The sequence below is a fragment of the Amblyraja radiata genome, chromosome 11 (assembly GCF_010909765.2).
Source record: "Amblyraja radiata isolate CabotCenter1 chromosome 11, sAmbRad1.1.pri, whole genome shotgun sequence".
In the NCBI taxonomy this organism is placed as follows: Eukaryota; Metazoa; Chordata; class Chondrichthyes; order Rajiformes; family Rajidae; genus Amblyraja; species Amblyraja radiata.
Window position 1 is genome coordinate 11,015,433 of NC_045966.1, and position 14,557 is coordinate 11,029,989.

At 49.3% G+C, this 14,557-nt stretch overlaps 1 protein-coding gene across 3 annotated transcripts in view; it reads left to right on the top strand.

The window, feature by feature from the left end:
• jade2 (jade family PHD finger 2) overlaps positions 1 to 14,557 on the top strand; it is a 146,290-nt gene that overhangs the window by 97,389 nt on the left and 34,344 nt on the right. For all 3 annotated transcript variants that reach the window (XM_033029311.1, XM_033029312.1, XM_033029310.1), the window contains 3 exons: positions 2,829 to 2,996; positions 5,442 to 5,558; positions 9,898 to 10,365. In XM_033029311.1, the coding sequence (XP_032885202.1) occupies positions 2,829 to 2,996; positions 5,442 to 5,558; positions 9,898 to 10,365 (753 nt within the window). The remainder of the gene's footprint in view (positions 1 to 2,828; positions 2,997 to 5,441; positions 5,559 to 9,897; positions 10,366 to 14,557) is intronic.

Below are 14,557 nucleotides of genomic sequence, written 5' to 3' on the forward strand. Positions count from 1 at the left end.
TGGATGCAGGGAGGATGTTTCCACTAGTGGGAGAGTCTAGGACTAGAGGTCATAGCCTCAGAATAAAAGGACATTCCATTAGGAAAGAGATGAGGAGGAAGTTCTTTCGTCAGAGAGTGGTGAATGTGTGGAATTCATTGCCACAGATGGCTGTGGAGGCCAAGTCCATGGATATTTTTAAGGCAGAGATAGATAGATTCTTGATTAGCACGGGTGTCAGGGGTTATCAGGAGAGAAGGCAGGAGAATGAGATGGAGAGGGAGAGATAGATTAGCCATGATCAAATGGTAGAGTTGATTGGCCGAATGCTGCTCCTATCACTTTTGAAGGCAGATTTACTGATCACTCAAGAACTATTTGAATTGTGCCCATTACAAAAATAATATGTACAGTAATTGAAAACCTCCTCAAAGTTCCCGCTGACAGCTCACATCGAACAATCAGCCCTAAAGTTATTTAGTTACATTATCAAACATTATAAGGGACAAAAGTTTAGGGGTAACATGAGGGGGAACTTCTTTACTCAGAGAGTGGTAGCTGTGTGGAATGAGCTTCCAGTGGAAGCGGTGGAGGCAGGTTTGATTTTATAATTTAAAAATAAATTGGATCGGTATATGGACGGGAAAGGAATGGATGGTTATGGTCTGAGTGCAGGTAGATGGGACTAGGTGAGAGTAAGTGTTCGGCACGGACTAGATGGCCTGTTTCCGTGCTGTAATTGTTATATGGTTATATAACTCACCATCTCATTTGTGGTTCCATTTTTATCAAAAATATATCAGAACTAATGAGCCCAGTTCGAAGAATTCTCCAATAAATAGTTTCCAAATAAACCTGCACAATAAACTCTTTCACAAGAAACTACAGTAATGACTTAATAGATTGATTGTTGATTTTTTTTGTTCACATCGTTATGGCTCTTGCGATCTGCAGTCCCTTTATTTGCAAATCCTTTGGACGTCATTGAGTATAGAAGTTGGGATGTTATGTTGTACAAGATATTAATGGGCGGCATGGTGGCGCAGAGGTAGAGTTGCTGCCTTACAGCGCCGGAGATCCGGGTTCGATCCTGACTACGGGTGCTGTCTGTACGGAGTTTGTACGTTCTCCCCGTGACCTGCGTGGGTTTTCTCCGGGATCTCCGGTTTCCTCCCACACTACAAAGACGTACAGGTTTGTAGGTTAATTGGCTTGGTATCAATGTAAATTGTACCTAGTGTGTGTAGGATAGTGTTAGTGTGTGGGGGATCGCTGGTCAGCGCGGACTTGGTGGGCCGAAGGGCCTGTTTCCGTGCCGTGTCTCTGAAACTAAACTAAAAACTAAGATATTGTGAAGCCGCATTTGGAGTATTATGTTCAGTTTTGCTCACTCTGCTCTAGGAAGGATGTTTTTAACCTGGAAAGGGTGCAGGGAAGACTTAAGATGTTGCCAGGACTTGAGGGCCTGAGCCGTAGGCAGAGGTTGAGTAGGCTGGGACTTTATTCCTTGGAGCACAGGAGGCTGAAGAGTGATCTTGTACATACATGAAATCTGAAGAAGGGTCTCGACCCGAAACGTCACCCATTCCTTCTCTCCAGAGATACTGCCTGTCCCGCTGAGTTACTCCAGCATGTTACATGATCTTGATCGTGTATAAAATCGTGAGAGGAATAGATCTGGTGGATCGGGTCACTTGCCCAGAGTAGGGGAATCAACAATCAGAGGACATAGGTTTAAGGTGAAGGGGAAAAGATTTAATTGGAATCTGAGGGGTAACGTTTTCACTCAAAGGGTGGTGGGTGGAATAGAACGAGCTGCCAGAGGAGGTAGTTGAGGCGGGGACTATCGCAACGTTTAAGAAATAGTTAGACAGGCACATGTTGGTTTGGATAGGACAGGTTTGGACGGATATGGGCCAAACGCAGGCAGGTGATACCAGTGCAGCTGGAACATGTTGGCTGGTGTGGGCAAGTTGGGCCAAAGGGCCTGTTTCCACATTGTATCACTCTACGACTCTAAATCGTTTCTTGTGAAAACCAGCAATTAAAAGCAAAGCTTTGCGGTTTGAAATCATTAGTTCACTGTAAAAGGTTTGTGTTACGATATGTTCTTGCTATTGAGGGAGTGCAGCGTAGATTCACCAGGTTAATTCCCGGGATGGCGGGACTGACATATGATGAAAGAATGGGTTGACTGGGCTTGTATTCACTGGAATTTAGGATGAGAGGGGACCATGATAGAAACATATAAAATTCTTAAAGGATTGGACAGACTAGATGCATGAAGAACGTTCCCGATGTTGGGGGAGTCCAGAATCAGGGGGTCACAGTTTAAGAATAAGGGGTCGGCCATTTCGGACTGAGATGAGAAAAAACCTTTTCACCCAGAGAGTTGTGAATCTGTGGAATTCTCTGCCACAGAAGACGGTGGAGGCCAATTCACTGGATGTTTTCAAGAGAGAGTTAGATTTAGCTCTTAGGGCTAAAGGAATCAAGGGATATGGGAAAAAACTAGGAATGGGGTAGTGATTTTAGATGATCAGCCATGATCATATTGAATGGCGGTGCTGGCTCGAAGGGCTGAATGGCCTACTCCTGCACCTATATTTCTATGTTTCTTTTTATCCCTGACATGGTGCCATCCTTAACTTCCAGCAGAGGTTCTTTGGATTTCCTTCGGTTGGTTTGGACAGTTCGAGCTGTTTTGTTCTTGAAGGATTCATCTGAACGTTGGCCAGATTCTAACACGACGTTTCGAGTCACGACGCTTGCACGAGAAAGCTTAATTTTTTGATTCGATTCTCGACGGCCGAGATATCTGACCAATTTCTATTTTTACTTCACGACAGGCTTGCTATGGAATTCTGAAGGTGCCCCTTGGCAGTTGGCTGTGTCGCACATGTGCCCTGGGCGTTCAGCCAAAGTGCTTGCTGTGTCCCAAGAGAGGAGGAGCGTTGAAGCCGACACGCAGCGGCACAAAATGGGTCCATGTTAGCTGTGCCTTATGGATACCTGAAGTAAGTAAGATACCTACCTGAGTGTAGCGTTTCAATGAATGGTCCCGATCACACCTTGGGATAATGATCCCTCTACTGCTCCTCCACTGCACCAAGCTCAGTACGTCCATTTCAGTTTTGGAGATGCATGGTGGCGCATCGGCAGAGTTGCGGCCTCACAGCAGGGTTCGATCCTGACCATGGGTGCTGTCTCTACGGAGTTTGTGCGTTCTCCACGTGACCGCGCGGGTTTTCTCCGGGCGCTCCGCACTCCAAAGACGTACAGGCTTGTAGGCTAATTGGCTTCGGTGAAAATTGTAAATAGTCCCGAGTGTGTGAAGGATAGTGCTGGTGTACGGGGTCGACGTGGACCCCGTGGGCCGGAGGGCCTGTTTCCACGCTGTATCTCTAAATTTAACTGAAGCGTAGCCATTACTGAATCTGAACCTGAATCTGAATAACTACATACTTCCGGTTTGGGGAAGTGATCGAGAAAAAGTTTTCAACTCTGTTTCCATAAAGTTAAGGTGGACTTAAGGAACAAATTTGCAGCAGTAGAGGGAGCTATATTCTGTTCCTAACAAATGCAATACTTTCCATGAGAAATGGGAAATATTCTATTTAATTAACCTGGTCAACTTAATACATTCATGGAAAAGTTAGCATTGGGTCCTATGCCTTACTTTTATGGTACCACTGTTCTCAACTTTGAACTGCCCAAAGTGTTAATGTTTGCTTCAAATATATATATAAATATATATATAAAAAATTATACACATACACACATAAAGTATATAGCTATAAGAAATTAAAAGTATAGGAAAAAAGAACTGCAGATGCCGATTTATACCAAAAATAGACACAAAATACTGGAGTAACAGACTTTAAATTACTAGTAATAGACACAAAGTGCTGGAGTAACTCAGTGGGTCAGGCATCATCTCTGGAGAAAAAGGATGGGTGACTTTTCGGGTCAGATTTGAAATTTCAGCCTGAAGAAGGGTCCTGACCTGAAACATCACCCATCCGTTTTCACCAGAAATGCTGCCTGACCCACTGAGTTACTCCAGCACTTTGTGTCTATTACTAGTAATTTAAAGTCTGTTTAAACTACGCAAATCAAACCAAAGAGTGTTAAGCAAAGCCAGAACACGGTGCAAATGTGCAACGGGTGGATTAGAATTAAGATATGAATTGACTTTCCTTTGCATGTCCTGGTTTATTGATTATAAAAAATGGTGTTAATTTTTTAAAAATGTGATTTTCTAGCTTATGTTTTACTTTATCTCTTAAAATTACACAGTTTGCGTGGAAGGGCTTGGGGAGTGAGGACTGATCCTGATTTTGCATGTAATCCCCTCTCCTCTCTGACCTGACAGGTCAGAGTAGTGAATCCCTGTCGCACTCTTGTCCTCTTCAGCGACCACTCTCAGAGACGCTTTATCACACAATACGCACACCGTATTCATTCTGGTGCCAGGGGTGGGGTGGAATTAAAACCACTGGGATTTAGAAGGATGAGAGGGCACCTTATAGAGACATATACAATTCTTGAGGGATTGAACAGACTAGATGCAGGAAAAACATTCCCAATGTTGGGGGAGTCCAGAGCCAGGGGTCATAGTTTAAAAATAAGGGGTCGGCCATTTAGGACTGAGAAGAGGAAAAACTTTTCCCCCCAGAGTTGTGAATCTGTGGAATTCTCTGCCACAGAAGGCAGTGGAAGTCAATGCACTGGATGTTTTCAAGAGAGAGTTAGATATAGCTCTTAGGGCTAACGGAATCGAGGGATATGGGGAGAAAGCAGGAACGAGGTACTGATTTTGGATGATCAGCCATGATCATATTGAATGGTGGTGCTGGCTCGAACGGCCGAATGGCCTACTCCCACAGCTATTTTCGATGTTTCTATGTCAGTATTGGGGTAAACATGTAAGATTGATGCAGCAAGCATAGAACCACAAATTGGGACCAGCCAAGTCCCAATGCTAATTTGTGGCTGCTTTGAAGGCTGTTCACTTGAGGCTAAGGACAACCTTGAATAAAAGTGGACCATCAAGCAGGGACCTTGGAAGAAAGTTTCGTTCCATAACTGTGCAGAAAGGAACTGCAGATGCTCAATTATACCGAAGATAGACACAAAGTGCTGGAGTAACCCAGCGGGTCAGGCAGCGTCTCTGGAGAGAAAGGAATGGGTCTGGATCCTTTTTCAGACTTTGTCCAGGACTGGCCTGGTACAACCTGCGTCTGTGACAAGAAGAAAATTGGATATTTTATTGGATATCAGTCTGAAGAAGGGTTTCGGCCCGAAACGTTGCCTATTTCCTTCGCTCCATAGATGCTGCTGCACCCGCTGAGTTTCTCCAGCATTTTTGTGTACCTTGGATATTTTAAGGGGTCAATGTCTCAAAATATGGAATTGTCCGTTTCATTTGCTAAATGCTCACTGTGTTTCCATGTTTTCAGGTAAGTATAGGCTGCCCTGAGAAGATGGAGCCCATTACCAAGGTGTCCCACATTCCCGCGAGTCGATGGGCATTGGCGTGCAGCCTTTGTACTGAACGGACAGGAACATGTATTCAGGTCAGTGTGAACACCTTACTCTATTTGTGATATTGTTCCGTCACTATAATGTTATAACAATACGCAGAATTCTTTGTTCTGATGGGTGACTGAGAGGAAACGAAAGCCTGATGAGGCGCAAGGAACTGCAGGTGCTGGAATCTGAGGCTCCATGACTCGAAATCCAAAGAAACATAAATCTCCAAATACTGAACCACGGCAGTTTGTGTACATTAGCAAGCTCACAGCTCTAAAGCAACATGAAGTTTGGCAGAGAGTGGATCCGTGTGTTAAACCTCTATTTATGGAGAGGTTTATGGGGTATGGAGAGAAGGCAGGTACAGGATACTGAGTTGGATGATCAGCCATGATCATATTGAATGGCGGTGCAGGCTCGAAGGGCCGAATGGCCTACTCCTGCACCTATTTTCTATGTTTCTATTTAGTTTAGAGATAAAGCGTGGAAACAAGTCCTTCGGCCCAACAAATCAATAGACAATAAGTGCAGGAGTAGGCCATTCGGCCCTTCGAGCCAGCACCGCCATTCAATGTGATTATGGCTGATCATCCACAATCAGTACCCCGTTCCTGCCTTCTCCCCATATCCCTTGACTCCGCTATCTTTAAGAGCTCTGCCTAGCTCTCTCTTGAAAGCATCCAGAGAACCAGCCTCCACCGCCCTCTGAGGCAGAGACTTCCACAGACTCACAACTCTCTGTGCGAAAAAGTTCACACCGACCAGCGATCCCCGCACACGAACACTATCCTATACGCACGATGGACAATTTTTATATTTTGTACCAAGCTAAATTAACCTACAAACCTGTACGTCTTTGGTGTGTGGGAGGAAACCTGAAGATCTCGGAGAAAACCCACGCAAACTATCTCGGGCAGAGCTGTTCCCAAAGCAAGCTGTGATGCAACCCAGCAGTATGTGGGTGATAAGGATGGCCTGTGAGTGAGATGCTTCAGGAAAAAACTCGCCTCAATTCTTCGGCTGATTTACTTTGCTTTAGACTTTAGAGATGCAGCTCGGAAACAGGCCTTGCGGCCCACAAAGTCCTCGCCGACCACGATCACCCCGCACACTAGCACTATCCTACACACTCGGGTCAATGTGGTCACGGTGGCGCAGCGGTAGAGTTGCTGCCTTACAGCGAATGCAGCGCCGGAGACCCGGGTTCGATCCCGATTACGGGCGCTGTCTGTACGGAGTTTGTACGTCCTACCCGTGACCTGCGTGGGTTTTCTCCGAGATCTTCGGTTTCCTCCCACACTCCAAAGACGTACAGGTTTGTAGGTTAATTGGCTTGGTGAATGTAAAAATTGTCCCTAATGGGTATAGTATCATGTTAATGTGCGGGGATCGCTGGTCGGCGCGGACCCGGTGGGCCGAAGGGCCTGTTTCCGCGATGTATCTCAAAACTGAACTAAACTAATTTACAATTTTGACCAAAGCCGATTAACCTACAAACCTGTATGTCTTTGGAGTGTGGGTGGAAACCGGATCACCCGGAGAAAACCCACGCAGGTCATGGTGAGAACAAGTTAAGAATGTGCAAAAGGTCATCTATTCAGGGCCCAGATGAGGAGACATTTTTTCAACTGGGGAGTCATGAATCTTTCGTTTTAGTTTAGTGATACAGTGTGGAAACAGGCCCTTCGGCCCACCGAGTCCGTGCCGACCAGTGATCACCCGTGCACTAGTTCTATCCTACACACAAGGGCCGATTTACAGAAGCCAATTCATCCTACAAAACAGCGTCTTTGGAGTGTGCGAGGAAACCGGAGCACCTGGAGAAAACCCACGCGGTCACGGGGAGAACGTGCAAACTCCGTACAGACAGCACCCGTGGTCAGGATGGAAGCTGTGTCTCTGGCACTGAGAGGCAGCAACTCTACCGCTGCGCCACCGTGCCGCCCCTAACAGCAGGGTGGGCATCTTCCCTCCGTCGTCCGAGCGCTGGCCGAGCACACAAGACCCCCGCGCACGCTCCCCCAACAACTCTGACTGCACCACAGCCTCTCTGGGAAAACAGGAAGCAGAGACTCCACACAGGACAAACAGTGAAAAAGCATTTCTTTCGGTGGCTGGGGAATTCCTGGGTCGTACTCCCTTTCCATGCATTTTCCAAGAATATAATCAGCAGATCACGTGGCAGAATTCTGGAGAACTCGGGGTCAGTCAGGACTCACTTATCTCTGAATCAGAATTTCCTGTGTTCCTCCCACGCAAGAGACTCAGAATAGATGCCCTGGCTGACTAGAGCAGTAGTGGAGGAGTGTTTTATTGCTGAACTATCTCCACCTGGATGAGATGTTAAACTGGTCCACCTCAGGGTGTGCAAAACACACACCTCCATATTCAGGGGACAGTATCTTCCCCATTGTTATCAGGCAACTGGACCTACCACAACCAGAGCGTGGTCCTGAGCTGCTATCTACCTCTTTGGTGACCCTGGGACTATCTTTGATCAGACCTTACTGGCTTTACCTTGCACAAAACGTCATTCCCATATCATGTATCTGTACACTGTGAATGACTCGATTGCAATCATGTATTGTCTTTCCGCTGACTGGTTAGCACGCAACAAAAAGCTTTTCACTGAGCCTCGGTACACGTGACAATGAACTGAACTGAAACTGAAATGTGAGGAGCATTCGTAACAAGGTGGATGAATTGAATGCGCAGTTAGTAATTAAGGGATATGATATCATTGGAATTACGGAGACATGGCTCCAGGGTGACCAAGGCTGGGAGCTAAACATGCAGGGGTATTCGATATTCAGGAAGGATGGACAGAAAAGAAGAGGAGGTGGGGTGGGGTGCTGGTTATAGAGGAGATTAATGCAATAGCAAGGAGAGACATTGGCTTGGATGCTGTAGAATTGGTATGGGGAGAACTGTGAAATAGCCAAAGGGCAGAAAAGGCTTGTTGGAGTTGTACACAGACCACCAAACAGCAGTAGGGATGTTGGGGATAGCATCAAGCAGGTAATTAGGGATGCGTGTAGCAAAGGTACAGCGGTTATTCAGGGTGACTTTAATCTACATGTAGATTGGGCTAACCAAATTGGTAACAGTGCTGAGGAGGAGGATTTCCTGGAATGTATACAGGATAGTTTTTTAAACCAATATGTAGAGGAACCGACTAGAGGACATCCTCGACTGGGTATTGTGTAATGAGGAAGGATTAGTTAGCGAGGGAGGAACTGTACGGAATCCACATTAGTCAGAAAATGGTGTTCGGTAGACTGCTGGGACTGAAGGCAGATAAATCCCAAGGGCCTGATGGTCTGCATCCCAAAGTACTCAAGGAGGTGGCCCTGGAAATCGTGGATGCATTGGTGATCATTTTCCAACGTTCTCTCAACTCTGGATCAGTTCCTGTGGACTGGAGGGTAGCCAATTTTTATGAAAGGAGGAGGAGAGAAAACGGGGAATTATAGACCAGTTAGCCGTACATCAGTAGTGGGGAAGTTGCTTGAGTCGATTGTTAAAGATGTTATAGCAGCGCATTTGGAAAGCAGTGACAGGATCGGTCAAAGTCAGCATGGATTTATGAAGGGGAAATCGTGCTTGACTAATCTTCTGGAATTATTTGAGGATGTAACAAGTAGAATGGAGAAGGGAGAGCCAGTGGATGTGGTGTATCTGGACTTTCAAAAAAACTTTGACGAGGTCCCACACAAGAGATTAGTGTGCAAAATTAGAGCACATGATATTGGGGATAGGGTATTAACATGGATAGAGAACTGGTTGGCAGACAGGAAGCAAAGAGTAGGAATTAACGGGTCCTTTTCATCATGGCAGGCAGTGACTAGTGGGTGCTCGGGTTGCCAGGACTAGAAGGTGTGAACTGTAGGGAGGGGTTGAGTAGGCTGGGTCTCTATTCCATGGAGCGTAGGAGGATGAGGGGAGATCTTATAGGGGTATACAAAATCCTGAGAGGAATAGATCGGGTAGATGCACAGAGTCTTTTATCCAGAGTAGGGGAATCGAGGACCAGAGGACAGAGGTTCAAGGTGAAGGGGAAAAGATTTAATAGGAATCCGAGAGGTAACTTTTTAACACAGTGTTTGGTGGGTGCATGGAACAAGCTGCCAGAGGAGGTAGTTGAGGCTTGGACTATCCCATCGTTTAAGAAACAGTTTGGCAGGTACATGGATAGGACAGATTTGGAGGGTTATTGGACCAAGAGCAGGCAAGTTGGGACTAGGGTAGCTGGGACATGTTGGCTGGTGTGTGGGCAAGTTGGGCCGAAGGGCCTGTTTCCACACTGTATGACTCTCTCTCACTTGTGACCTATGGATTCAGGATGACCATTAACCTCTGTGGAATTATCTTTGCTCCCTCTAGTGCTCGATGGCCTCGTGTATAACAGCATTCCACGTGACTTGTGCGTTTGACCGCAGTTTGGAAATGAGGACTATTCTGGTGCAGAATGACGAGGTGAAGTTTAAGTCCTACTGCCTGGAGCACAGCAGCACTCCCACCAACTGCCCGGCCAGGCGTGAGATCCCTGACGGGATGGATCAGAGCGAGCGGGACTTGGAGAAAGCCAAGCTGAGGAAGCAGAAGCTGCAGCAGCTGGAAGAGGAGTTCTACGAACTGGTGAAGCCGACAGACGTGGCGCAAGAGCTGCACATGTCCGGCACGCTGGTCGACTTCTTCTACCAGTACTGGCGGCTCAAGAGGAAGTCCAATTTCAACAAGCCACTCCTGGCCCCAAAGACCGACGAGGTGGACAACCTGGCCCAACAGGAGCAGGACATCCTGTACCGGAGGCTGCGGCTCTTCACACACCTCCGCCAGGACCTGGAGAGGGTGAGGCAACTACTAAAGGCAGCGCAACCTGCAGACGGGTACACACACACACACAGACAGGCACACTGCATACACGCACGCACAGACAGGCACACAGCACGCGCGCGCGCACGCGCGCACAGACAGGCACAGAGCACGCGCACGCACACACACATGCACACACAGCACGCGTGCGCGCACAGGCAGGCACACCGCATGCACACACACATGCGCACGCACACAGACACACACACATACATGCACACACATACACACACACGTTCATGCAACCACACACCCATATACAGACACGCACACACACACAGATAGGCACATACAGACACGCGCACAAAAATACATACAGACACACGCGGCACACAGACACACACTCAGGCAGGCACATACAGACATGCGCGCACGCACACACACATACAGACACACACACAGACAAGCACACACAGACAGACACTTGCACACTCACATACAGACACATGCACACTCACATAGAAACACAAATACGTGCAGTCACACACACACATAAATACACACCTATACACACACAGGCACTCACACACACATGCGCATGCACACACATACTGTACACAAACGCAGGCACTCACACAGACACATGCAGCACACACATATACACAGAGACCACACACACGCACAGAGACATGTGGCACACACAAATACACACAGACGCACGCACACACACGTGGAATTTTTCCAGGCGTCCCGGTTTCCTCCCACAGTCTAAAGACGTGCAGCTTTGCAGGTTAATTAGCCTCTGCAAATGTCCCCTCATGTGTCGGATGAGATAGCATAGAACGAGTGTACAGGGTGATCGTTGGTCGGCGCGGACTCTGTGAGCCGTAGGGCCTGTTTCCATGCTGTATCTCCGAAGCAAAGAAAATGCTGGGAATATGCAGCAGGCCAGGCTGCGTCTCAGGCAAGATAAACAAGAGTTAGACACAAAAAGCTGGAGTAACTCAGCGGGGACAGGCAGCATCTCTGGAGAGAAGGAAGGGGTGACGTTTCGGGTCGAGCCCCTTCCCCAGTCTGAAGAAGGACCTCGACCCGAAACGTCACCTGTTCCTTCTCTCCAGAGATGCTGCCTGTCCCGCTGAGTTACTCCAGCTTTTTGTGTCTATCTTCGGTTTAGTCCAGCATCTGCAGTTCCTTCCTGCACGTAAAAAAGAGTTTATGCCCCTGTCCCACTTAGGAAACCTGAACGGAAACCTCTGGAGACTTTGCGCCCCACCCAAGGTTTCCGTGCGGTTCCCGGAGGTTTTTGTCAGTCTCCCTACCTGCAACCTCCGGCAACCACCTGCAACCTCCGGGAACCGCACGGAAACCTTGGGTGGGACAGACACAAAGTCTCCAGAGGTTTCCGTTCAGGTTTCCTAAGTGGGACAGGGGCATTAGTTCTTCAAGACCCACTTGTGAACCTCCAACAATGAGTTTTGAAGAAGGGTCTTCAACTGGAAATGTCAACATTATTTCTTTCTCCACAGTGGCGGCGCTGTTAACAGCTGCGGCTCGCCTGCAGTCCGTCTGTCTTTACTTTTTTCTGTTGTTTTTTTTGTCTTGTTTTGGTTAAGTTTTAGTTTGTTGGGTTGTGTTAGAGGGGGTGAAACATGTTCTCTGTCTCTTCCTTCGGGGGAATGCGACTTTTTCGTGTCGTATCCCCCTTCTCTGCCTCCGTCTGCGCTGAGGCCTAATGGCGGAGCTGGCGGCCTCCAACCTGCGACCGACCCCGAGGCTCCGGAGGCAGAGCCAGCCAGGACTCACCAACGGGAGGCTGGCCGTCTTCGGGGCTGGGGCGGCGGTGGCCCGACTTGCTGGTGCGGCGTTCTGGCTTTCGGCGGCGGCCCGGAGCGGAGACTGTGGGACCTGGAACGGCGACTGCGGGACCCGGAGCTGGGGCAGCGGCCCGGAACGGCGACTGAGGGACCCGGAGCTGGGGCAGCGGCCTGGAACGGAGACGGCGGGACCCGGAGCTGAGGCGGCGGCCCGGAGCTGGGGCAGCGGCCCGGAGCGGAGACTGCGGGACGCGGAGCTGGGGCAGCGGCCCGGAGCGGAGACTGCGGGACCTGGAGCTGGGGCGGCGGCCCGGAGCGGAGACTGCGGGACCTGGAGCTGGGGCGGCGGCCCGGAGCGGAGACTGCGGGACCTGGAGCTGGGGCGGCGGCCCGGAACGGAGACTGCGGGACCCGGAGCTGGGGCAGCAGCCCGGAGCAGAGACTGCGGGACCCGGAGCTGAGGCAGCGGCCCGGAACGGAGACTGCGGGACGCGGAGCTGAGGCAGCGGCCCGGAACGGAGACTGCGGGACCCGGAGCTGAGGCAGCGGCCCGGAACGGAGACTGCGGGACCCGGAGCTGAGGCAGCGGCCCGGAACGGAGACTGCGGGACCCGGAGCTGGGGCGGCGGCCCGGAGCGGAGACTACGGGACCCGGACCTGGGGCGGCGGCCCGGAGCGGAGACTGCGGGACCCGGAGCTGGGGCGGCGGCCCGGAGCTAATGCTGTGGCGGGCCGTCTCGGAGCGGAGACGGCGTTCCGGCTTTCGGCAGCGGCGACATCACCACGGAGGTCCGCTGGACTGGAGAGCGGCATCTTCGGCCTGGATCGATCGCCTCAGCGCAGAGGGAGAACAAGGAGGGAAGAGACGGAGACTAAAGACTTTGCCTCCATCACAGTGAGGATGTGCTTGGTGAACTCACTGTGGTGGATGTTTAATTTGTGTTTATTGTATGTTTTGTTATTATTGATTCTGTGTATGACTGCAGGCAACATAATTTCGTTCAGACCGAAAGGTCTGAATGATAATAAAGGATCTATCTATCTAGTTGTGTTCTAACCCGCTGGTTATTCCCGGCCCTTTCTGCTCCAGTATTTTTATTTTATATTGCCAACGTCTGCAGCTTTATTGATTTTCACTGAAGAGTTATTGGCAACTGGCCAGAGGGGAGAGATTACTAGACTGCGTGTGTCAGAGCTGGATTTGGTGGATTAAGTATGTAGGCACGGCGGCAGTATCTCTAACGCTGCGTCGCCATTCTTACAACGCCTGAGACCCAGGTTCCATCCTGGCTACAGGTGCTGTCTACATGGAGTGTGTACGTTCTCCCCGTGGCCGTGTGAGTGTTTTGCCGAGCTCTTCGGTTACCTCCCACACTCCAAAGACGTGCAGGGTTGTAGGTTGTGGGTGCGGACTCAGTGGGCCGAAGAGCCTGTTTCCGCAATGTATGTCTTAAAAAAAACCGAACAGCAGATGCTGGTTCACACCGAGGACGTACACCGAATGCTGGAGTTACTCAGCGGATGAGCAGCATCTCTGGAGAAGGAATGGGTGACGTTTCGGGTCGAGAACCTTCTCCAGACGCTTCTTCTGCGTGTCTGTGTTTGTCTGAAGAAGGGTCTCGACCTGAAACGTTACCCATTCCTTCTCTCCAGAAATGCTGCCTGTCCCGCAGATTTACTGCAGCATTTCGTGAATGAAGTTTGTTCGATTCACTAATCCCTTGGCTGGTGAATCCTGGCCACATGGGAGGTCCATACACAGAGACAGAGGTTCAAGGTATGGTCTTACGATGAACGGCATCCCTTTACACTACTGCCACCCACCACATGAAAGGCTATGCCCAACGAGTCTCTAGTTCCACAACACACTATATTCTTGTAAAACCTTTCCGTTTACAGAACACTGACTTCACGAGCTGCCTCTGGCAGTCCAAACATATTCCTTTCAGTTCCTTGGTATACATTTTCCGAGGTCTTCCCATTAGGAAATGTTTGCACTCCCAGTTCCCAGGGCTGCTCCTGTTCCTTGCCTTTGTTCATCTTTTGATTTCCAAGTCTGTAGATTGCCTCATAGAGTCTCACAGCATGGAAACAGGCCCTGCCCACTCCGGCCAACATGCCCCATGTACACTAGTACCACCTGCCTGCGTTTGGCCATATCCCTCTCAACCTGTCCTATCCATGTACCTGTCGAAATGTTTCCTAAGCGTTGCGATAGTCCCTGCCTCAACTACCTCCTCCTGTAGCTCGTTCCATACACCCACCACCCTTAATGTGGAAATGTTACCTCTCAGGTTCCCATTAAATCTTTCCCTGCTCACCCTAAACCTATGTCATCTGGTCCTCGATTCCCCTACTCTGGGCAAGAGATTCTGTGTGTCCACCTGGTCTATTCCTCTCATGAAACAGAT